This window comes from Aythya marila (genome assembly GCF_965140915.1).
Source record: "Aythya marila genome assembly, chromosome: 19".
NCBI classification, from domain to species: Eukaryota; Metazoa; Chordata; class Aves; order Anseriformes; family Anatidae; genus Aythya; species Aythya marila.
In genome coordinates this window covers 7,880,455-7,903,518 of record NC_139060.1, presented here as the reverse complement: position 1 = coordinate 7,903,518, position 23,064 = coordinate 7,880,455, and the positions used below count along the sequence as shown (strand labels likewise).

The 23,064-nt window shown below is 62.0% G+C and overlaps 1 protein-coding gene across 1 annotated transcript; it reads left to right on the top strand.

Annotated features, from left to right (window-relative positions):
- The first annotated feature begins 2,226 nt into the window (after positions 1-2,226).
- NCS1 (neuronal calcium sensor 1) lies at positions 2,227-21,809 on the top strand. Its single transcript, XM_082775464.1, has 8 exons — positions 2,227-2,435; positions 14,370-14,394; positions 15,686-15,824; positions 16,347-16,425; positions 16,566-16,654; positions 16,813-16,890; positions 17,202-17,318; positions 17,802-21,809. Exons 1-7 carry the CDS (start codon positions 2,372-2,374, stop codon positions 17,298-17,300), a joined length of 573 nt encoding a protein of 190 aa, XP_082631590.1. The 5' UTR covers positions 2,227-2,371; the 3' UTR covers positions 17,301-17,318; positions 17,802-21,809.
- The last annotated feature ends 1,255 nt before the right edge of the window (positions 21,810-23,064 follow it).

Genomic DNA, 23,064 nt, shown 5'->3' with positions numbered 1-23,064 from the left:
GCGCGCTGCTTGATTAAACCCCGAAGTGAATCCCTGGGGAAGGGCGAGCTCCCTGCGGGCGCAGACCTGGCTGCGCAGCCCACGCGGTTCCCGTGGCGAGGCGTGGAGGTGCTCCCGGCCCCGGGGGGACCTGCAGCAGTGGTGATGGGCAGCAAATGTCACCGCGGGACCCGGAGCTTCCAGGATTTCCATGGCAGTGTGTTGGGGAGCAGGCGGAGGGTGTGCCACGAGCAAGGAAAAATCCTGAGCTTGTGGTGCACGGGCTGCGTGCTCGGAGGATGAGGGGGGCACTGGGGGGGTTTGCAGAGCTGCTTCCAAGGGCTGGCCCCGTGCTGGATGTCCTCTCTGGCACAAGGGTTGTCTCTGAATGCTTCAGGTTCAGCTGGGCAGCTTGGTTTGTGCCTGATTTCAAACCCACCAGCCCCAGGAGCCTTTCTGGGCCGGGGCTGCGTTCCCCTGGCTGTGGAAATGTCACTGCATCCCGGAAAATGCCACCGGTGGTGTTATTGAAGCAATAGCAGGGTTAAAGCTAATAATTAGGGAGAGAAAGTGACGGGCCTGCACAGTGCCTGATGACTCTTCTCTCCTCTGCGAGATCCGAGCTCTCTATTCAGTGTTCTCAGCAGTGGAGACAGGGCAGAGTTTTAAATAGCATTAAATCCCTGTAACATCAGGTTTGCATCAGCAGGGCTTGTACCAGAAGGCCTGTGCAGCACGGGGAGGGTGTGGGACGTCAGCCGTGCTCCTGCCCCAGCTGCTGGGGGTGTTCATACGGCACCACGACCACAGCTCGGGGAGAAACGGGAAAAATGGGTGATTTGCTGGAAGGAAGGGGTCACACAGGGCATTTTGCAGCAGCTCTGGGGGGCAAACTAAAATCTGACGGGGTTGATGCACGAGTGGCAGGCGGGCCTTTGTCCCTAAAAGCCACCCACACCCCACCAGCAGCTGCAAGGGGTGCTGGCGGGCAGCACAACCCTCGCTGCCTCCTTGCAGCTGGGCGCAGTGGATCCTGCATTGCTCCTGGTGGATCCTGCATGGCTCCTGGAGGCTCCTGCATTGCTCCTGGTGGATCCTGCATGGCTCCTGGAGGATCCTGCATCACTCCTGGAGGATCCTGCATTGTTCCTGGTGGATCCTGCACCGTTCCTGCTCGCAGCAGTGCACAGCCAGAGCTCACCCCCCGGGCACACGGCTGCTGGGGGCCCCAGCTGGGCCGTGGCGCTGAGGGAGGTGTTTTTTTTCCTCCTCTGCCTTAACGAGCTCGGTTTTGGAAGGCAGGATCCTGGAGGATTATGTGTTTTGGAAACATCTACCTGGGGAATGTATCCCTGGATATCTGAGTGGCAGGCAACCCTTGGCTGGTTTAAGGGGAAAAAAAACAAAACCACAAAAAAGTGCAGGGCCAATGTCGCATGAGCCGTGCTCCTCCTCCCCTTCCCAGCACAGGCCCCGTGTTTGGTGCTGAGCTCTCCGCAGCCTTGCGGACAGGTTTCGCTGTATCCAAGCACGGATTTGTGTTTTTATTTTCCCCCTTCCTTGGCTGCTGCCACAGCAGTGCCGGCGTGCCTGGGCAGCTCCGGCGGGGCCCTGGTTGCAACACAGGCGGGAAGAAAAACCGAATTTATCGAGCGCATCGGCGCAGCTCATGGCCGTGCATGCGTGCACGCAGAGCTCTGCTAGAGCCCTGAAGCCCTGCGTGGTTTTGAGGCGGAAAAAAAAAAAAAGAAAAAAAAAAAAAGAAAAAAAGCCAAGCGCCTCCGCTTTCAGAGCTCGCACGGTTTCCTGGCAGTGCCACAAATCTCTGGAGGTTGAAGCCGGGGGGGGGTTTTAAACCGAGCTCGGGCTCCATGGGCACACCGCAGAGCATGGGGGGGAGGCGGGGGCCTGCCCCCAGCCGGGGGCAGCGCTGGGCATCCCCAGGGGGGTCCTTGGTGAGGGGCGTCCCCGGAGCCCCCCAAACCCCAAGCCCACGGCGCAGCCTCCTCCCCCCTGTGCCGGGGGAGGCCGCCCCCCGTTCCCACCCCCTCCCCATCCTTTCCCACCCCCTCCCCATCCCCATCCCCATCCTTTCCCATCCCGGCTGCCGGAGGAGGGCGGGGAGCGGGGAGGGCGCGCAGGGTGCGCGCAGCCAGGGCGACGCGCGCAGGGTGCGCGCAGCCACGGGGCGGCCCCGCAGCGCTTCCAGGCTCTGCTAAATCGAGCCCCGGCAACAAAGCCCCCCCCTTTAACCCCCCTCCAACCGTCCCCGGTCCCTTCCTGCCCTCCCCGGGATGTAGCCCGGCAGGGAGCTTTCTCCCCCCCCGACCCCCGGCCCCCGGCCCCGGCGCTCCATGCCCCCGCAGTGAGCCGGGGGGAGCCGCCGGCCACCATGGGGAAATCCAACAGCAAGTTAAAGCCCGAAGTTGTGGAGGAGCTGACCAGGAAAACCTACTGTGAGTATACCGGGGAGGGGATGGGGTGGGTGGGGGAGTCGGGGAAAACGGGCGGCTGTGCCTCGGGGGGCGGCTGGGGCGCGGGGGGCGGCGGCTCCGAGGTCCCCCCCAGGTGCCCCCCAGGTCCCCCCGCAGCCCCTCGGCTCCCTCCGGCCCCTGGCGGCCCGCACGGAGCTCCCCGGGCACCGGGGCCCCGTTCCCCGAGCAGAAGGCGCAGGCTCCGCCGGGCTTTGTTGCAAGAATTCAGGGATTAGGCTGGGAGGAGGAGGAAGAGAAAAAAAAAAAAAAAAAAAAAAAAAAAAAACACAAAAAAAAGCCCTGGGTATATTTATTTATTTATATATATCACGCAGCGGGGGCAAGGAGAGGGGCAGGGAGCCGCAGGAACCCGGCGTTTTTCTTCCCAACCCCATTCTCCGCGGCCTGTTTCGGAGCTGCTGATAGCGGGGGGGGGGCCGCATCCTGCCCTCAGCCCCCCCCAGGCCCTGCTCTGCAGCCCCCCGGCCCCGCTGCCGGCTGCGTATCCCCGGCCGGGGGCTGTGCCCCCATAACCAGGGCGTCCGGGTGGCCCTCAAAGTTTGGGGGCGATACTTGGCGGGGGCTCCTTTGTTGCTGTGTGAGCCGGCACCGGGTTCGGTGTTTTCCTGCGAGTATCTGAGCAGCAGTTCAATAACCCGGGGTTCTGAGTGAGTGGCTTTCCCCTCTGATCCTCCGCTGTAATCTTATTAGCGTGGCTAGCGGCTGAGCCATCCAGTTTTAGCAACCCCCTTTTTATTATTTTTTTTATTTCATTTTTGGTTATCCTGAAGGGATGCACAAAGGAAACAAAGGCTCTGGCGCTTCAAGTTTGCCTCCCCGCTCGCCGGGCGCAGATATTTCCCCCCTCTCCTTGGCCGGGGAGCCGCTAACGTGCAGCAGACCTGCGAGCTCTCCCCCTGTCATTGCTGCAGTCCCACGGCAGCGCTTACCCAAAAAGGCAATAGATTAGGATGCAGCAAGTTCTCCCATATGGAGAGGAGGCAATGCTGGTGCATTGCACAACCCCACACGCCGGGTTGCTTCCCTCTCTCTCGCCGGTGCACAGCCGGGAGGAGGGCGGCTCGCGGGGGCACGTCCGCACAGCCAGCCCGCGAGGGGTGGCAGGGGGTGGCTTGGGGCACCCCGGCTCAGCGGCTCGGAGAGCAGAAATGGCAAAAAATAGGTGGCAGGGCCAGCCCCTGGGGGGTGGCAGGGGCTGGATGGGGGTTGTGGTGTCCCCACGGTGGGTGCAGGTGGGCTGGTTCTGGGGACCGCCGTGTGAGCATCCGAGCTCTGATGGAGAGAGCAGCCTCATCCCCTGGTGGTGTCCAAAAAGCGCTGGGCTTTCTGCACCCATGGGTGACCCCAGGCTTTGGCACACAGGGAGAGCTGCCCCGTGTCTTCCCAGCAGCGGTGCTGACAGACGCAGCGCCGGCGGAGCCATCGTCTGGGGGTGTCTCTGCGGGATGGGGCCAGCGGAGGGTCACCGCCTTTGGAATCGCTTCGCTCGCAACTTTCTGCACCTCCCTCTCGGGTGCCCTTCCCTTTCCGTGTGGCCATCACTAAGACCAGGCCCTGCTTATTGAGCTCTGCTCATTCCCCCTGTTGTCTCCGGGATTAATTCCTTTTGCTGAGTGTTTCTGCCCCTTCTCTGCAGCCGTCAAGGCGAGCCGCGCACTCTCTTGGCTAGCCAAGCACTGCACGGGGCCCTCCCAGGCATGTCTGGGAGCCTCTGATTTACCTCCAGCCCCTGGGAGACTGGAAAATGTTCATTTCCTTCTGCTTTTGGGGGAATCTGGGCACAGAGGAGATGCAGGTGGCAGTGCAGGTTTGCACCGGGTGCCCTAGGAGGGACACGGTCCCTGGCTGGAGCAGGGGACAGTGGCTCCTGCCCATGTCACACGGGTCTGTGGTGTCACAGCACCGCTCTGGCAGGTGATGAGCACCCTTCGGTGACTGTCCCCGGTGTGTGGCTGCCGTCCCCACAGCCCCTTGCCATGCTGCTGAGTGGGTGCTGGGCCCCCCCTGTGCCTGCTGCTGGTCCCGCTGCTCTTACAGCACACCCGGGTGGGTGCTGTGCAGGGGCTGACAACGGGGACCTGCTCGTGCCCCAGGGATGCCCCCACGAGGGTGAAAACCATGTGCATGAAGGGTTTCTCCCACAATGAGATTTCCTTCCATTGCATCATTTTCTGCTTGTGCGATCTGACAAGGAAACGAAGCGAACGACGACCAACCCCATCTTGGTTGGGCTGGGAGGGACGGAGAGCGCTCATCCCCTCTTACCCCACGCCACTTTTTTGCAGATCTGTCACACCTGCGGGACTACAGGGGGGCCGCACCCCCAGCCTGCACCATGTCCCAGTGCCGGGTGGCTTCTGGTGTCCCCCGTCCCCTCTGGTGACACCCCCGGGGCCTTTCTCTGGCCCTGGGCGCAGCGATTCGGGGGTGCTGCTGAGGATGCTGCAGGTTGGCCACCAAAATCGTGTCACTGCTGCTGCTCAGCGCAGCTCGCCCTGAGCCCTCCAGGAGCAGACGGGGAAGGGCAGGAGCTGGGGCCCCTCACCTGGGCTCCCCTCGCCGTTACGGTGCCGGGGGGTGGCTTTAATGGCCCTTGGGCACCTGAAGGTGCAGAAGGACGCCCAAGGGCTTGCCCTGTTGGTTTGGACCCATCGCCGTGAGTCCTTCATCATCTCCCGATGCCCACGAAAATCTGGCAGCACCAAGTGAGCCCTGCAAGGCCTCAGCCTTCCTTGGAGGCCGGGCTGCTGCTGTGCGGGAGGAATGACAACAGTAATGAATAATAAATCATCTCCTGCCTTGTGCTTCCATGGAGCCTCTCATCCAAAAGCTCTCAGAGTGCTTTATAATCATTAATTTATTAATCCTCCCCATGCCTCGCTGAGGTAGCTCAGAGACAGGTTTGGCTGCCGTGTGTTTTGTCCCAGGGGTGTTAATGCTGGAGACTCGAGGAGCCCCCTTCTCCCCGGGGCTGTGCCCGGCTCCCCTCTTCGCTGGGGATGTAGCTCCAGGTGCTTGCACCGGGGCCACCGTGGGATTTGGGAGTGGGTTCTGCTGAGCTTGTGAAGGTCCTGGGGTGTTGTGAAGGTCCTGGCCAGGCCTCGAGGGCAGGTTGTGCAAAGCAGGTGTGGGCGCAGAGCGTGCGTCGTGCTTGGGAAGGGCTCACCATGGACTCCAGGCAGCGCTGGGTGTCCCTGCTCGCAGCACCACCACCGTGCCGGCAACCCTTCAAATCACAAAACAGGCTTAAAAGTCCGAGGTTGCTCCGGAAAAGCACACTTCAGCTTTTTCCCTCTGGTCGTTTTTGGGGGTGGCTCTCCAAGTTTGCTCTCCGCAGCTTTTTCCCCGGTGCAGCCCCCCGAACACCGCGTTATTTCCACGCCAGCCGTGACACCCCCGGGACCCGGGGTGCTGGGGGAGGCACGGGAGCGGTGCCCGGGCTGCAGAGGGTGCGAGCAGAGGAAGATGCTCTTCTCCCAGGAGCCGCGTCCCACCCACTGTGATCTATTTTGTGGATTTTCAGCTCACTCCGGCATCATCATTTTCTGCTCTTTTACAATAAGCCGCAAAATTGGCTCTGTTGCTCGACAGTAATGCATTGAATTAATGGGCATTAGTTTAAGAGCAAACTACAAACAGATCGATTGGTAGTTACGGGGCTGTGTGGCGGCTGGCTAAATTCTGCGGGGAAAAGAAAGAAAATTCTCCAGCTGCAGCAGTTTGCAGCCAGGAAACCGGGGGGGTTCCTCGGCTGGAGGGTGCAGGGATGGAGCTGGGGCCGTGGGGAGCAGCAGGGGGCCGGGTGGCACAGCGGAGGACGTCGGTGGCTCCCCGCTGTGGGTTTATTTTTATCCTCCAAAGTGTTTGGCCCCGGGCTCTGGGTTCCTCTGCCAGGCCGGGTGGTGTTGGAATCCCTCCTGTTGTGGAAATTGGGGCACGCTGGTGAGAAGCGAGCCCGGTGCCTAAGCACCCAGCGCCAGCAAACGATGGGGGAAACACCCAGAGCGTGGGGAGGCCGCAGTGGCTGGGTGTAGCACCAGCCCCGTGTCCCTTCTCTCTGCCCTACGTGCACCATTTTGGGGTAGCCGGTGCCTCGGGATCTTCTCCTTTGGGGTGGGTGGGTGGCGTGGGGCTGCAGCCCCCCCTTGGGGTGCCGAGGTGGGCGCAAGCCCAGTGCTGGAAGCCCAGGCCGAGCTGCTGCTGGCTGCTTTTGGTGCATAAAGGCATTTGCAGGAGCCCAAAAGGGAATTTGGGGATGGGAGCGCCCAGCCCGGGTGCTGCAGAGGTGGTGGCTGTGGTGCAGGCTCCTGGTCACTGCGATCTTGGAAGGGGGGGGGACCCAATTTTATGTCTCCAGGGGGCTGTGGTGGCCTGGAGAGCACCTGCAGCCCCCTCCCCAGGAAGACCCTGCTCTCCTCGTGGCAAATCCCACATCTCGTTGTCCCAGGGTAGGTGTGAGCACAGCGAGCTTTGGGGCTTCAGACCTGCGGCACCCAGCCCCTGTGGTCCCCGGGGGGGACACGAGGAGGGGACACGAGGGGGACCTTGGCCCCCACCCCACAACCGAGCGAGGCAGCCACGGCCTGGTGCTGCGAAGGCATCGGAAGAATCACATTTCATTTATCCCCTGACATGTTAATGGATCTGCTTAACCACTCTGCTGACCTTTGCTGCTGCCGTTATAATTAAGGTTGTGAAACAAGAGGCTCTGAAGGCATCAAAGGAAGCGGCTGCTCCAGGGAGGAGCCCAACGATCGGGGGGGGACATTCGTGGCCTCGCTTTGTGCCTTCCTCGCCTTCTGGGCCCTCTTAGGACAGGGGGAGCCCTAAGAAAAGGATGCCCCGCCGTGGGGCATCGCTGCCTCGGCTCGTGGGGAAGCTGGGATCAAACAGAGCCAGGGAGAAACCTGCTGCAGCCACCGGCTTGTGCCGTGGGAGCCTTCAGCGTGATTCATTAACTCCCCAGCCAAGGCTCAGTGCTCTGCCCTTCCTCTGCTGCCTGTGCTGCAAAGAGCGACTGCTGCTTCTTCCCCGAACCCAGTTTCCAAAGCCTGCCGTCGGCCCCTTGAATATTTGATGAAGTCTAAAAGGGATTTTAACTGCGTATTGGTTTTGCTGCCCGTGTCAGCCGCGGGGGGAGATGAGAGCAGAGCGGCTCGCGGGCCCGTGTGTGCAGGCACCGCTGGTGGCAGCTGTGGGGACAGGAGGGCCAGGCGCACACGCAGTCCTTCCCCATCTCAGCATCACGGGTGGCACTGCTGTCACCTCACCACTGCCACCACAGTGCCACTCCTGTGCCCCCTTACCACGTGGAGCCACCCGGACCCATGGTGATGCTGGCGGCGTGTGAGCCGTGGGGACAGGAGCGGGGAGATACCCAGGCTGGGATGGGACGTGCTGGGGTGGCAGTGTCCCCCTCTGAGAGGTAGGCAGCTCTGGTGGTGGTGGTGACCCTACAACGAGGGTGATAGGAGGAGGACGGTGGCATTGGGATGCTGGGGATGGGTCCCCCCGTGGGGACGTGTGGGCAGCGTGGCTGGGAGCGGGGCTGGGTGCTGCTGGGGTGCGTGGGGAGGAGCTGTGGGCACGCAGGGTTTGGGTTAGCAGAAGGAAATACTTCTGGGCTGGCCACAGCATCGGCGGTCAGGCTGTCCCCATGGTTGTGTCCATGGGGGTGACCCCAGCACCGCAGCCCCCAGCCCTGGTGACCTGGAGCAGGATGGGGAGTGGATCGAGTCCTCGGGCAGTCCAGTAGCCGTGGGGCTGAGCCCTGCTTTGGGGCAGGAAGGCAACGCGCTCCGTAATGTTTAACCAGGACTTTGGTTACATATTTAATCCAGAATTTAAATGAAACCAAGTCATCAGGGCCGAACAACCCACATTTCTGAAGTGCTGACGTGCGGCGTATCTGAAAAGCTGCCGTCACCAAACGTACCGTGGGGATTTGGGGGAGCCCTGCAGCACCCTAAAAGGGGGCGATGGATGGTCCCAGACCCACTACCCGAAGGGACAGAGCAGGGCAGGAGGCACGGGGTGGGCTGGGTGATGCCGGAGCCAGCAGCAAGCCCCTGGTGCTGCAGCAGCCTGGGGGTGTCACGGCTCTGCTCCCCCGTAGCATGTCCCTGCAGCCCTGTGCTGCGTGCCGGGGGAGTTTGGTGCCGGAGCTGGGGGCGTGCTGTTTGCTGGAGGAGTTTCCGTGCCCACGCTCCAGCCGGCCCCGGGCAAGCTGCTGCTTTCCACCCCCTCTGCCTGCACAAAGTCCCCGGGCACAAGCCGTGTCCCGAGGCACAAGGCAGGCGTTTTGCTCCCCAAAAGGGGAATGGCCACATGGCACCGGCTGGTGCCGTTCAGTGCATTTTGGGGTCTGAAGGACGCCCCAACGCTCTTGCACGCGTGAGTCTGTGGGTGCTTCCAGCGCTGTTTTCAGTCCTTGCCTGGACCATTGCAGTCCTGGCTAACGCCTGGTGAAGGGCTTGAGCAGCTGCTGCTTGCTCGGGGCGTGCTTTGTGGGGAGAGGCTTGAAATCTGTAACAACCATCCCGGCTGTGATGCTGTGAACCCTGCAACCCGCTCTGCAGGGCCGAGGGCTGGAGTTTGGGCCGGGGGATCCTGGACAAGATGCCCCTACCCTCACGGTTACGTGTTTGGCAGAATGAGGAGTGAAGCCTGCTGCAATCCCACGGGCAAAGGGCTCCATGTGCAGTGGGGATTGGTTCGGGCCGTGGTGCTCATCCCTGCAACCCCAATCCCAGGGCAAGGAGCGAATCTCAGCGAGCACTCGTGCGTCCTGCTGGTCCCGGCTGCCTGTGCGCGGGGAGGAGCAGCGCGGTTTGTAATTGATGCAGATTAACATTGTGACGATGTTGAAAGCGGAGTTTATAACACATTTATCTTCAGACAATCCTTAACTACGCGTTTCGCAGAGGTGAGGGGTGGAGTGTGTTGGGCACAAATTGCAGGGTGCGCCAGGTTCACGCGGGAGCGCCACGTTGTTTTACGCATCAGGGGCCAATTAGCTCGTGCATGAGCGCCCCGTTAATTTACGCGTCAGCACCCAATAAGTTCACGCATGAGTGCCCAATTAGTGCACACACGAGCGCACAATTAATTGGCATAGGAGCACCCAGTTAATTTATGCATGGGTGCCCAGTTGGCTGGTGCTCGGTCGCACGCTGGTCCCTGCGCGCGCCCGGTTCCTTGGTGCCTGTGCCCCCCGTCGGTTCTCACTCGAGGGTCCAATTAATTTATGCACGAGCACCTGATCCATTCACGCCTGAGCACCCAATTAGTACGTGCACAAGTGTGTAATCTGCTAATTACACTAATTTACTCCTGAGTGCTCAATTAGTTCATGCATGAGTGCCCGATAAATGCACGAGCACCCAACAGAACCACACGCGAGCGCCCAGCGCGGTCACGCATGAGTCCCCCTTTTGCTCACGCCTGAGCACCCAGGCAGTGCGTGCACGATCGCCCCGTGAAGTTATGCACGAGCACCCAATCATCTGCACAGGAGCACCCAAATAATGCATGCACTTTATGCATGAGTGCCCGACTTGTCCGCATAGAGCCGCACAGTTTATTTTTGCAGGAGTGCCCATGCAGTGCACGCATGGGGACCCGGCTGGCACACACGTGGGTGCCCACTTGGTACACCCATGGGTGCCCAGTTGACTCACGTGTGAGCTCAGACTTTGCTCACGCAGGAGCACACACTCTGCACACACGTGGGTGCCCGATTTACCCTTGTCTGGGCGCTGCACTGAGCATCCTGGGGAGGTTTAGGCGGCCTCAAGCATCCACCTGCCCATCCGGAGAGCGTCGTCTTTAGGTAAGCTGGAGGCCGAGTGCCATTTGTGGCTGGAAATAATTAACTCTGGTTTTCCTGATCTGGCAGCCCTGTTGGGGTCAGGGTGCTGTCATGTGAGAGAAGCGTCCCCAGAGGGGTTGGGGTCCGGCCATCTCTCCTGCAGCCCTACAGCTGCCCCGTCCTTGCCCTGGTCCTATAAATGATGAGCTCCCACGCGGGCACAGCGCGGGTGGGGACTCGCAGCCCCACGTCCTCCTCTCCTCGCAGCCTGGCAAACAAATTAACGGGCTCGAGCAATGATTAACCGGAGCTGTTTCTTGCTGCAGTGGCAGCTGGGTGGTGGGAAGAGAGGGGGCATGCGGAGGGCGGGTGGTGACAGCGCTGTCACTGCTGGGGATTGATGGGGAGGAGGGGGCAGGAGGGTGGGAGTTTGGGGTCCTGGGAGCTGGGAGCAGGGGGCTGGGTGCTGCTTGAGGGAGCTGAGAGCTGAGGTTTGTCCCCTTGTTGCTGGGTGTCCCTGTGCACGGTGTGGGATGCGGGGCCGAAACCTTCCTCCTGGCCGAGATGGGAGCGGGGACGCACCCGGGGGTGCTGCAAAGGGGCAGCGAGGGCCCGTGGGCATGGGTTGGGGCAGGTCCTGTGCTGCTCTTGCCCCTGTGCTCAGCATTTCCCCTGTGCCTTTCCCCACGCTTTGACAAGAGGGGCGGAAACATCGGTGCTGACGGCGGAGCTGCCGCCCGGCGTTGTGCCTGCGGGAGGGAGGGCGGCTGCAGCGCGGCGCGGGGGCTCCCAGCTCGGCGATGCCTCCTCCAGCATCACGGTTCATAACGAATACCCAAACCCAGCTTTGATTTAGTGCCTTTCATCCCGCAGGGTCCCAGGGCGCGCTGCATCCATTAAGGAGCAGCTACGTGCACTATTTATAGCCACCCCAAAGCCTCTGTGGGCTGGCTGTCCCCTGGGGACCACCGCTGAGCCCCAGGGCGTTGGAGATGCGCGCCCCCGGCACCGCAGAGCGGGGCCCCGCTCCGCTGGGACGCGCTGCGGGCAATCCCTTGTCCTTGAGCACTCGGGGTCGAGCCTGCCTGTGTTGTATCGCTGCAAATTGATTTGCATCAGCTCAGCATCGCGCCGGAATCGATGCTGGGGGGGAGGGGAATGCAGCAGCCGCCGCACTTTCTGTAAGCTCGGGTGCGCTCTGCGTGCCGGAGAGATGCTGAGCGCCCTGAGCTGCTGAGGATGGCTTGGGGGGAGTGTGTGGGGGGCAGCCCTGCCCATGCATGCACCCCCCTGTCCTGTGCCCAGGCCAGGCAGCTCAGCCCGGCCAGGAGGGCGCCGTGCCCCCCAGGTTTACGTGGCCGCAGCTCCCTGCTGCAGGGACACTCCTCAGCATCCCTCATCGGTGCCGCCCGGAGCATCCAAACCCGGTGAGGTTGGGCCAGCTGGAAGACGCAGCCGCAAAGCAGTAACCTGCCTGGGCTCGGTAACTGCAGATATGGAAACCCTCGGAGCTGAGGATCCCTCCCTGCAGGGCCCAGGGAGCCCCAGGGGCAGTGCCCGGAGCAGGGCCCGCTCCCCGCGGGTGCCAGGCAGCCGGCTGCATCCCCGCTCTCCGCCCAGCCCGCGCGTGTCGTTACCAGCGTTTCTCCTGTACTAAAAAAAGCACAGATTTCTTAATTGTTTCCTGCTGGAGTTGAAAGGCAGCTCCCAGGACCGAAATAGCACGGTGGGAGAAAAGCCGAGCGGGAGAGAGCGAAACGTGAATCTCCCAGAGGTGCTGAGCTGAGCACCTGGCCGTGTCCCCACGCTGCTGCCGCTATCCCCAGCGCTGCTCCAGGTCCTGCTCTTCCTCCTCCTCCTCCTCTTCCTCCTCCCACCTGCCTTTGTTGGTTTCCATGAGAGCCTGGGGCCACGGGGCTGGTACCCGGGGGCACCTCTGCAGATCCTCCAGGCGCGAATCCCGTTAGCTCCGACGGGTATCGTGGTGCCAGGGGATGTGTGCACAGAAAGCTGCATCTGATCGAGGCATTGCTCAGCATCTCTTTTGGAAGGACACTCCTGTGCGACCCTTTCCCATGACCACTCTCCTCCCACCAAACAACCCTGCCAAAACAACCCTCCGAATCCCCCCCGTGGCGCAGCCAAACCCCACCAGCATCCTCCAGCCTGGGTGCTGAGCATCCCTGAGCCTTTCTCCCCACTCCTGCCCCCGCAGCCCCCACCAAGCCGACCCTTTGGCTGCCATCCCACTGAACCCAACCCCGCTGCACCCTTCGGGGCTGTGGTGTGTGGGGATCCTGGGGCTGGGACCCCCCCGTCCCTGCACCCACCTCCCGCCAGCCCTCGCCCTTTGCGCCCTGCGCCTTTTGCCAGGCACGTTGTAAATCCTTCTGCTGGAAGGCTGCTTCCTTTTATTTGCCACCCAAGGTAATTGGCATCTGTTGATGTGGCTGGGCTCTCTATTTTTATCAGCCGTTTGCACATTGACACATCTCCGCTCCGCCTCGTTATCCCGGCGAATTTCAGACCTATTGCTTTTTTATTATTATTTAGATGCGCGATGCAAGGGAAATGACTAACAAGGCCACTCCCCCGTGCCAGCGTGCTGGCAGCGGGCTCCCTGCTCGCGTGCCAGCCCGGCACCGCTCCCGCAGCGGGGTGCTGGGGTTTGGGGCTCCCTGGAGTGCTGCATCCCACTGCTCGCCCGCGCCGTGACAGCCTTTCCTCTGCTGAGCACCTCTGGGCTCTGCAGCTGCCCTCAGCCAGGGCTGCTGTCTGCAAGGCGAGCTCCGGAACAGCACCCGGAGCTGCTCAGGGCTGTTGATGCTCACCATCTTCTAGTCGGTGTATTTTGGGGTTTCTCCGAAGCCCTGTGAACCCCCCCAGAGGCCCGGCATGGGTTTGGTGATGTGTTTCATCGTTGTTATCCCTGTGCTTCGGAGGCAGCGAGCACCTGGGTAGCGAAGCGTGCGAATTCAAAGCTGGCTGCGATGTGCTGTGAGCATCCATTGCTGGGCGGCTGTATCCCGAGCTGGAAAAGCCACGTGGCGATCCCCAAAGGGTGGGAAAGCGAAACCATCGCAGGCCACAGGTCTCTGAGTGTCCTGACATCTGATTAGGAACGCTCAGGCCGGTGCCAGGGGTGGGCTGGGGCGGGATGCTCGGGGCGCTCCGTGCCCACCTCGCACCCAGCGCAGCTCCTGCTCCGTCCCATGTGCCTGAAATGGTTTTGGCATCGGCAGCACCGCACCCCCCTGCCTGTCAGAGCCCTATCCGTGCCACCATCCCCATTGGCACCGCGTGCTGCTCTCGGTTTGGTGTCGAGGGGGCTGTGCTGGGTGAATCCCGCAGCCTTCGGCACCTTCCTCCTCCTCCAGGAGGTGCGCAGGGGCGCGGAGCCGAGCGTTTGCTGCGGGGGATCCCCGGCGGGCAGCACCGCATGGAAACCTGACAATTGCAGCTAAAAATAATCCCGGGAAGGAGGGGTGGGGGGGGGGCTGCAGAAAGGAACCAAGTTTTCACATGCTGTGTATTCATGCAAACCCAGAGGGAGCTGCTGCCAAGCACCAGGCTCATGCAAAGGGCTCCGGAGCTGCAGCGAGCTTTTCCTCCGGGGCTGGAGGGCAGCAGCAGGCGGGGGGCGAGGGGCTGGTGAGCCTGGTCGGGGGGATGCTGGCACGCCAAAGCAGACGTTCCTGCAAGATGTTTTGGGGATGCTTTTGGCTGGAGGGAGGTGGGAGGGCAGGGCCGGATCCTGCTCACACAAACCAGCCCCGCGTGGTTCACAGCATCTTACTGTGCTCCCCTTGCAGGGAGCAAAACGTCCTTGTAGGCTCCCTGCTTTTGGGGCTGGGGGGGCCCTGGGTGACCCCCTGGTGAGCCCTGGGCTGTGCCTCGGAGGCTGCAGCTCACGGGGATGCAAAGCCTGGGTTCGGGCACGTGGTGCCCATGGGCACCTCCTCCCCCTTCCAGGCCTGGAAGCGGCTTATGGGAAGTGCAGAGCAGCGCCAGCACTGGGCAAACACTAAATTCCTTTTTCTTCTTCTTTTCCCTTCTTTTTTTTTTTTTTTTTTTCCCTCTTGCAGTTACGGAGAAGGAGGTGCAGCAGTGGTGAGTACCGGCGTGGCAGTGAGGTGCTGGGGGTGCGGGGCAGGAGCCGGGGGTGCTCGGGGACTGAGTGGAGAGGGGTCCCACAAGAGGTTTGCCCAAGGCACGGGGCGCCTTTCCCCTACTAACAGGCCCCTGGATGTTCACAGCCCCGTGGTGGTTTTGGGGCTGGACACAGCCTTTGGTGACCTGTAGCAGCCAGGTGGGGGAAACTGAGGCAGGGCGCCAGCACCCAGGGGTGCCATCGGGTGTCCCTTGGCAGCCCGGCCCCGACAGCGACAAGGACACGGCGATGCCTCTCTGGCAGCGTGCACCCACCCCATCCCCTCCGCCCCCCAAACGCGACGCCCTAAAAAAGCCACCGCTTCCCTTTCATCTCCCTATCAAACCAGTCAAGCTTTTCTTTCTTTATCTTTTTCTCTCATCCTTCCCCCCCCCACCCCGATGAGTCAGCGCTGCAGCACCGTGGAAAAGATGTCACCGGCACTTCGGTTTCCCACCTCGCCGCCCCCTTCCCCTCCTCCTCCAGCCCTCGGCCGCTGCAGCGGGTGCTGGCGGATCCAGACAGGGCCTTGCATAATGCTCGTGTGCCCTGCGGGGTCCCAGGGGGTCCCACGGGGTCTCAGTGCTGTTCCCCCTACCCAGGAACCAGCCGTCCCCTTCCCCTGCACCTTCTGGGCTTGCCCCCGGTGCAGCAGCTCTTTTTTTGGGGTTTAAAGGGTTCCTGCCCCTCTCCCTGTGCCCAGCCCAAGGAGCTGCCCGGGGCTGGGGCAGCCCGGATGAGTCCCATGGGTGCCTGATCCCATGGCACAGCCGAGCTGCTGTAGGACGGGCACGCGGCACTGGGTTTTTGGGGGTGCTTTTGGGGCTTCTGCTGTGAGCCTTGCAGAGGGAGGGTCTTTAAATGGGAATTTGGCTCGGCAGCGGGGTGTCAGCTTCCCTTGCTCGGGATTTAGGGGGTGGCGGCAGCTCTGGGGCCGTGCCCTGAGGTGTGGATGTGCCACGTGTGCTCCCCGCTGCTCCTGGCCGGGCGGTGTGTCCCCGTCCCCTGCCAGTGCGCAACGTGAACGTGGCTCAGTTCTGGGCTGCTGCCGGGCATTGCTCGGTGTCACCGGTGCCGCTCGGCGCTTCTCCAGCTCTGTGATGCCCACCAGGACCTCGTCCCCTGTGGGTCGGGTGCTGCAGGCAGCGAGGGGAGCGGGGCCGGGGGCACCCAGCACCTCCGTGCCTCCTCCGGGGGTGCGCTCAGCGAGCGGAGCCGCGCGACGCCCGTCCCTCTGCCCTTCCTCCGCAGGTACAAGGGCTTCATCAAGGACTGCCCCAGCGGGCAGCTCGACGCCGCTGGCTTTCAGAAGATCTACAAGCAGTTCTTCCCCTTCGGCGATCCCACCAAATTCGCCACCTTTGTTTTCAACGTCTTCGACGAGAACAAAGTAAGTCCGCGAGCCGCGGGCACGGCGCACGGGGCTCGGGGCTGGGCCGGCGGCTGCGCTTTGGCAGGGTGGGTTTGGTGGTGTTTTGGGCAAGGGGGGTGCACAAGGGGACCCCCAGGTACCGAGCGTGCTGCTTCCCAACGGCTCAGCTCGGTGCTGTGCCTCGGAACAGCTGCGCAACGCTCGAGGCGCAAAATATTCCAGCGCTCCCCGGGGCGTGAAATTAAAACAGAGCAGCTGGAGCGAGCGAGCCCCCGCGCTCGCTTCATTCGATGAGAATCACGTGGGGAAAGGCGGCGAGAGAGGAGAAATGAGATGTCTCGATGACAAAAGCCCACCCGCAAGGTGTCCCCTGCGCTCGCAGCGGGGGCAGCGCTCGCGGTGGGATGCTGGCAGCTGCGCCTTGTGCGCCGGCAGCTGGCTCGCACCGCTGGGATGCACGGGGCTGGCTCGTGTGGCACGGGGCTGGCAGCGGCACCTTCGCCCCCTCCTCTCCTTCACACCCCTCTGTTCCTCCCCCAGGACGGGAGGATCGAGTTCTCGGAGTTCATCCAGGCGCTGTCGGTCACCTCCAGGGGGACGCTGGACGAGAAGTTGAGGTGTAAGTGGCCCCGTGGGGTGCTGCCGGGCTCAGCCCTGGGCTTTGGGGTGGCTTTGGGGGGGCGGTGAGGGGGTGCAGCAGGTTTTCGTCGGGACTGGGCACGTGTCGGGGCCCCAAGCATCTCCACATCTCTCTCGCAGGGGCGTTTAAGCTGTACGACTTGGACAACGACGGGTACATCACGAGGAACGAGATGCTGGACATCGTGGACGCCATTTACCAGATGGTGGTAAGCGCACGGCCCTCGGGTCCGCCTGGGATTGTGCCATGAGGGGGCTGCAGGTGGGGACGGGGGGGGGACAAAAACATGTGCCCTCAGCTGGGGACACCGCCCGGCAGGACACGAGCTGTGCCTGCGTGTGACTGTGTCCCATCCTGCTGCTGCAGGGCAACACGGTGGAGCTTCCCGAGGAGGAAAACACACCGGAGAAAAGGGTGGATCGGATTTTTGCCATGATGGACAAGGTGAGGATCACATTCTGGGTTCAGGAGGCAGTTCTGGGCCCCCTTTGCCACATCTGGGCTCTTGCAGGTACCTCTCATCCCCACAAACCCAGGCTCTGGGCAGCCATGGGGCTGTCTGCAGGGTCTGTGCCCTTCGGGGGTCCCCAAATCCACGCCAGGTCCCAGGGATGTGCTGAGCCCCCCGTGGCTCTGCTCTTGGTGTGGGGGGGGCTGGATGGGGAATGGGATCCGAGGGGGGGCTGGTGGTGGGGACAGCGTGGGTGCTGCCGGGGCCCTGGGGTGCTCAGCACCTCAACGGGGGCGTTTTGCAGAACGCGGATGGGAAGCTGACGCTGCAGGAGTTTCAGGAGGGCTCCAAGGCCGACCCCTCCATCGTGCAAGCCCTCTCCCTCTACGACGGGCTCGTATAGTCCTGGGGCCGAGCGGCGGTGAGTCCGGCGTGGGGGAGCTGCGGGTGGGGAGGTTGGGGGGTGCTTCCGAGAGCCCCTCAGTCCACGAGGGTGCCCGAAAACCCTCCCAGCTGGTGAGCGCTCGGTGGCGGCAGGGCCCGCGGCACGAATCTCGCTCTCGGCTGCGCATGCTGCAGGGGAGGCACGGAGTGGGGACACTGCAGCAATATTCCATTAAATGCTTCGTTTATGTCCTGTGTCATTGTATCGTGCCCTGGAGCTGGCGGTCCTGGGGAAGCCGTGGCTCACAGCACCCCAGGGATGAGCACCGGTGCCCCGCGAGGCTGCGCGGAGATGTCTCGGGGTGGGTTTGGTGCTCACCGACCGTGCCGGGTCCTGCTTTTGGTTTAACCCCCTGGGTTTTTGAGCTTTCCACGATCTCTGCGTTCTCAGCTGGGCCCCCCCAAGGCGTTTGTGGATCTGCCCCTGGTCCTTACGTGCTTTTCTTCCCCCCTCCTGCAGATGCCTGGGGGAAGATGCTCTCCGTGCCATCCGACCACCGCAGCGCGCAGCTTGCCTGTCCCTCTCCGGCCTTCCTTTTTGTTCCGCGAGCAAAGGATGCACCTGAAGCGCGAGCTCACTCCCCCTCTCTGCACTCCGAACCAGCCGTTGCCATTCGCCAACTTCTGCTTTTTCCAAAAAAAACCTGCAAAAGACCACGGTCTGAGCGGCGGCGAGCGCCCAGGACTTCGGGGCCGGGGGAATGGGTCGAGTGGCACCGAAGGCAGAGCCCCTCCAGCCTCCTCGCCCCCTTTGCTCCTCTTCCCTACGTTTCGGGAGCGGACTGTGGATGCGCCGGCGTGGTCCTCTCCTGGGATCCGGCCGGCTGGAGACGGAGCCCAAAGGTAGCGGGGCGCCGGCACCCCGGGGTGCTGCTCGGGGAGCCGAGGCACGAACGGTGATGGGCAACAGCCCTCGTGCCGCTGGCAGCCCAGCCCGGGTCCCTAGGGATATATATTATTATAGGATTATTTTATTTTATTTTTGTGAGACGGTATCGTGCTTTTTTCTTTCATTTTTATTTTTTTTTTTGGTGGAAAGAAGTGAGGCTTTTTTTTTTTATATGCCTATCTCGACGATCGATATCTTTATTTATTCGTTGTAAATGTTGCTGCCGTGTTTAGTCTCTCGTGTGTGTGTGTCCGAACACCTAGGTGATGATCTGTAAGGTTTACATCCTCATACCCTATTGCAGGGCATCGGGAGCCTGCAATAACGATGAAGCCAAAAATCTGCCTTCCCCCCACCTCCACCCCCCGCACGCCGTGTGCTGGCTGGTGTTTGAAGGGGGGGGGGGGGCGTAGCTTCTTTTTTCTTCCCATTTGCCCCATTTCCTGCGTTTTTCCGGTCTCCCTCCTCTTTGCCAGCTCAGCCGGGGGTCGGTTTGGGCAGCCCCTCCTGCTCCATCGCTCTGCTCTCCGTTTTTACCAGCTGGGCCTCCCCGTGGGGCAGGGCGAGGAGGCAGCCGGTGCCCAGCACGTGCTGCTTCGCATCGTTCCCTTTCCTTCCTGCATGAGAAGTATTAACGGAGAGTTGGGTTTCTCTCCCAGGCCGGGACACGGTTCCTTTATCCCTATTTTTCTTTGGGGATGGTGGCAAGGCGTGCCTGCCCCCCGGCACGGAGCTGGCTGCCCATCAGCCGCGGGAGCAGCACCTCGGATAGGACGCGTGAGGTTCTGCTGGAAGCCAGGAGCACAGCCCCAAAGCAAAAAAAATGCCCTTCCAAAAATGCTTTTCCCTGTCCCTGAGGAGAGCTGACTTTGTGTGCAGTACGGCCAGCAGCGGGTGCAGCCGCGGCCGGGTTTGGGGGAAGAGCTGGTTGGGGTCGGCCCCGTCCCGCAGGAGAGCCGAAAGCTGTGGGGTGAAGCCCCCTCGTCCCCGTTCTCCTCCCGCTGTGCTTTGCACCTCCGACCCCGCTGGGAGGATTTTCCACCTCTCAGCAAAACCCAGGATGCGCTTTGCAGCTGGCGGGTGCCGTGCGGGGTGGCAGAGAGGAAGAGGCACCAAAAACTGGAGCTTTGTGCACCGAAAGGGCTGCGGGAGCTGGAGTGCACGGGGCAGCCCGTCCCCACCACGGAAACCCACTGGATCACCGAGAGCAATTGCAAGCCCTGAGCCTGGGAGCCCACGGGAACGTCTCTGCCACCCCGAGGGTGCCCCTGTCCCGCTGCCGGGGGCTCCTGGAAGGCATCGCTCCCTCCTCGCCCTGGGAACTCCTTTTTTTTGATGCTTTGTGGCCAAAACGCAGCTCCCTCCTGCAGATCTCCGCGGTGCCTCCAACTTCTCCAACCCCGACCCGTTGGGCTGGACCCCCCGGTGCCAATCGATGTGACACCACGAGGATCATCTGCTGGGAAACCACGGACCCACAGCACCCGGAATAATTCCCAGCCAAATGCAAATGTTTGCTCTGTCACTTCCCCTGGAAGACTTTTTTTTTTTTTTTTCCTCCTTTTTTTTTTTTTTAAATGCCTTTTGCATTGGCTTTGCCCCTCCCAGCCCGCTGCCATGCTTCAGCTCCGTCAGCACTCATCCAGACACAGCAAGCTCGACCCCTCGCCGATTTTTGGGGAGAACCTGCAAAGAAAGCGGGGTGCACAGCCAGCTAGAAGGAGTTTCCAACCCCCAAAATACCAAAATTCAGCGTCCGCCCAGCCGGTGCGGCTGCCTGCAGCCCCTGCTGCTGCTGCATGGGGTGGGATGGAGCAGTCCCTCGGCCCCCTCTGCCCCCTCTCATCCTTTTCTGAGCATTTGCACGTTTGAAAAAAAAAAAAAAAAAAAGGAACAAAAATAGGGGTTTTGCCAGCATTACAGAGCTCTTTGCTGGTTGATGAGGACCCTGCTGGGGGATGAGGGGAAGTTTTCCCAGGGGAAGGACCCTCCTGCAGGGCCGGGGCTGGCTGTTGTCCCGCTGTGGGGTCTGTCCTGCCCCCTTTTGGCATGCTGAACACCCCAGAGCAAATCATTTCGGCCACAGCACCCAGACCTGGCTGCAGATTTGGGACCCCGGCTTGGCGACACCTCCAGTCTCTCCTTGGGGCCCCCACCTCCTCCTTGAGCATCACCGGGACGCGCAGCTCCTCGGTACTGCTGCAAATAAGGCTTGAAGCTCCTCCTGCTTGGAAATGTTGGCCTTAACCTCCTCGTGCCTCAGTTTCCCCATCACTGACATCGGGTGAGCCCCGGAGAGCCGCTGGGTGCTGGGCCACAGCCACGGGGGCTTGGCAAGAAACCCACCCGCGTGGAGCTCCAGGAACGGGGCAGGAGCTGCTGGGTCGGAGCCGATTAATTTATTATGAAAATTAATTTCAGCCCTCATTTTCAACCCGATCATCATCTGAACCACGCAGCCGGCAGGAGCCCACCCGATCCGGGCCGCTCCCTGCGCTCGGTTTTGCGGCTGAAATGACACCGGGGAGGGGGACCCGAGGCAGAGGCGTGGGTGTCCCCGTCCCCCCCCCCGGTGACTGCAGCGTCTGTGTGTGTGTCTCCCCCCCCTTCATTTGTCCCGTCAGTGTTGCCTGATTAAACGCAGTGTCTGTGCTCCCCTTCTTTTCAGTCCTCTGTTCGCGCGCTGTCGCTGCTTTGTGGCCGCCTTTCCCTGTGCTCTGGGGCTGGGCTGAGACATTTCCTCCTGGAAAAGCAGGAGGAAAGCTTTTTCCTCCTGGGGGCACACCCCCCCCCAGCCTCTGTACCGGCGTGAACCAGGGCACGAGAGAGAGAAGCGAGGTGGGAGTTTTCCTCCAGAGCTGCCCTTCAATCGCTGCAATCGGGTGCCCCCGGAGCGCTAGAGGGGGACCCCAGCTCCTGTTGGTGCCAGGGGTGTATCCTCCCCACCCTGAGCTGGGGTGTGAAAAGGGTCCTGGGGGGTCTGATCCCTGCTTGGGGCAGGACCAGGGGTTTTGGGGTCGGCTGCAAGGGCTGCTGGAGCTGCTCTCGGGTGGGTTTGGAGGGGACGGGCGGTGACCCGCAGCCGGCACGGTGGCACCAAGCAGCTCACCCGCTCCCTATGTAAACTGGGGGGGGGGCGAGGCCTTTTGGAGGCCAGCGACACCCCTCCTTCTGCCAGGGCTTTGGGGAGGCTGAGGGCAGGAGGTTTGGGGTGAATTTTGGGGTGAAGGAGGGAGCTGCCAGCCCCCGGTGCACCGCAGCAGCTCGGGGCTTGGCACGCAGGGTCCCCACCAGGGGCTCGGTGGCACACACAAGACCCAGTGCTGCAGGAAAACCCCTCTCCCTTCTCTCTCTCCATTCGTGTGGCCACAAGCCCTGCCCCGAGAGGCAGCCAAGCTCTGGGCTGAGAAGCAGCAGCAGCTCCAGCGCAGAGCCTCGTTTGTCAAGGTGAAGCCTGTCTGCGCGTCGTCCGTGCCGGCGTCCCGGCTTGCATGCCCTGCTGCCTTGTCTTGAGATGAATTCAAGAGCAAACCGAGCAAAACAACCGGTTCCAAACAAACAGACAAAAAAAAAAAAAAAGACAGAACCCAGGAACTTTGTGACGATGGAAATAAAAGCTTCATGACGGTACCGAGGCACCCGTGGTCTGTGATGTGCAGCAGGGGGAGGCAGTCTCCGGGAGTTTGTGCGGAGGGGCTGCGGGTGCCACCTTTGGGTGCTGGGTGCCCTGAGCAGGGGCTGTTAGGGACACCCTACCCACACGCTTCCTGGGCTGAGACAAGCAGTCGGGCCTCAGCTCACCCCAAAACGCTGCTCCTCCCTTCGCCCACACCCTTTTTTTTTTTTTTTTTTTTTTTTTTCCCCCCTTTACGCAGCAGGCGCGTGCAGCCTGTCCCCACCTCCTCTGGCCCCGCTGCCAGCGCAGCAGGCTGGGAGCCGCCGGGGTGCTTTTGGCAAGCGGCGGCCGCCGAGCAATTTGCTATTAATATCCCCTAATTGCGTCTCGCAGCCCTTAATTACGCGCCCTCGGCGGCCCCCTCCCCGTGGCTGGGCACGCAGAGGGGGCTCACGGTGCGGGTGAGGCTTTGGATGCGCGCGGGGCGGCTCTGTGCTGCTCGAGCCCGCTGGAAAGGAGGCTGCAAGGCCCTGCCAGCACGTCCTCGTTTGGGCGAGCTCCTAACGAGGGGGGCTAATTATTGCTGGGGAGGCCAGAGGAGGTCTAAGCAAGGAGGCTGGGTGTGCACGGGAGGCGCACGGGAGGCGCGTTGTACCCCGGCGCAGGGATAAAGCGTTTATTGCAATCAAGAACCATAAAATATCCCGAGTTGGAAGGGACCCACGAGGCTCATGGAGCCCAACTCCTCTTTATTTCTCTCCATAAATTTATTTACGGCTGTGCCAGCAGAGGGCGAGGAGAGGGGAAGGCTCCGAAGGATGTTTTTGGGTGCGGTTACCCAGAGGCTGTTCCCGCTGAGGATGGGAGCCCCCCTCAGCAAGGAAGGGGTTAAAGCCCAGTTAACCCCCTAAGCCCAGTTAAACGGGTGCTGCGGGGACTGGGAGCAGCCTGGGGGGATGAATGAGGCGATGGGGAGAAGCTGGGGGGGGGAGTTTGGGCACCAGCAGCTGTGCGTGGAGGTGGTCCCCATCCCCTGCTGGGGCAGGACGAGGGGTGCTCAGCCCTGGGGCAGGATCTGGCCCTCGATGCTCGCCCCCAGCCTCTCCCGGTCCCACTGGGGGGGCGTTGAGCAAGAGCAGAGCTGGGGATGGGGGGGGAAGCTCAACACATCCAGGCCTGGGCTCTGCTCCCAGCCCCCATCCTGCTGGGGGGGGGTCT

Coding starts and splice junctions, on each gene's coding strand:
- NCS1 (XM_082775464.1), top strand. CDS start 2,372: ATGGGGAAATCCAACAGCAAGTTAAAGCCCGAAGTTGTGGAGGAGCTG. Junction 16,426..16,565: donor GCTGGACGAGAAGTTGAGGT/GTAAGTGGCCCC, acceptor TCTCTCTCGCAG/GGGCGTTTAAGCTGTACGAC. Junction 16,655..16,812: donor ACGCCATTTACCAGATGGTG/GTAAGCGCACGG, acceptor CTGCTGCTGCAG/GGCAACACGGTGGAGCTTCC.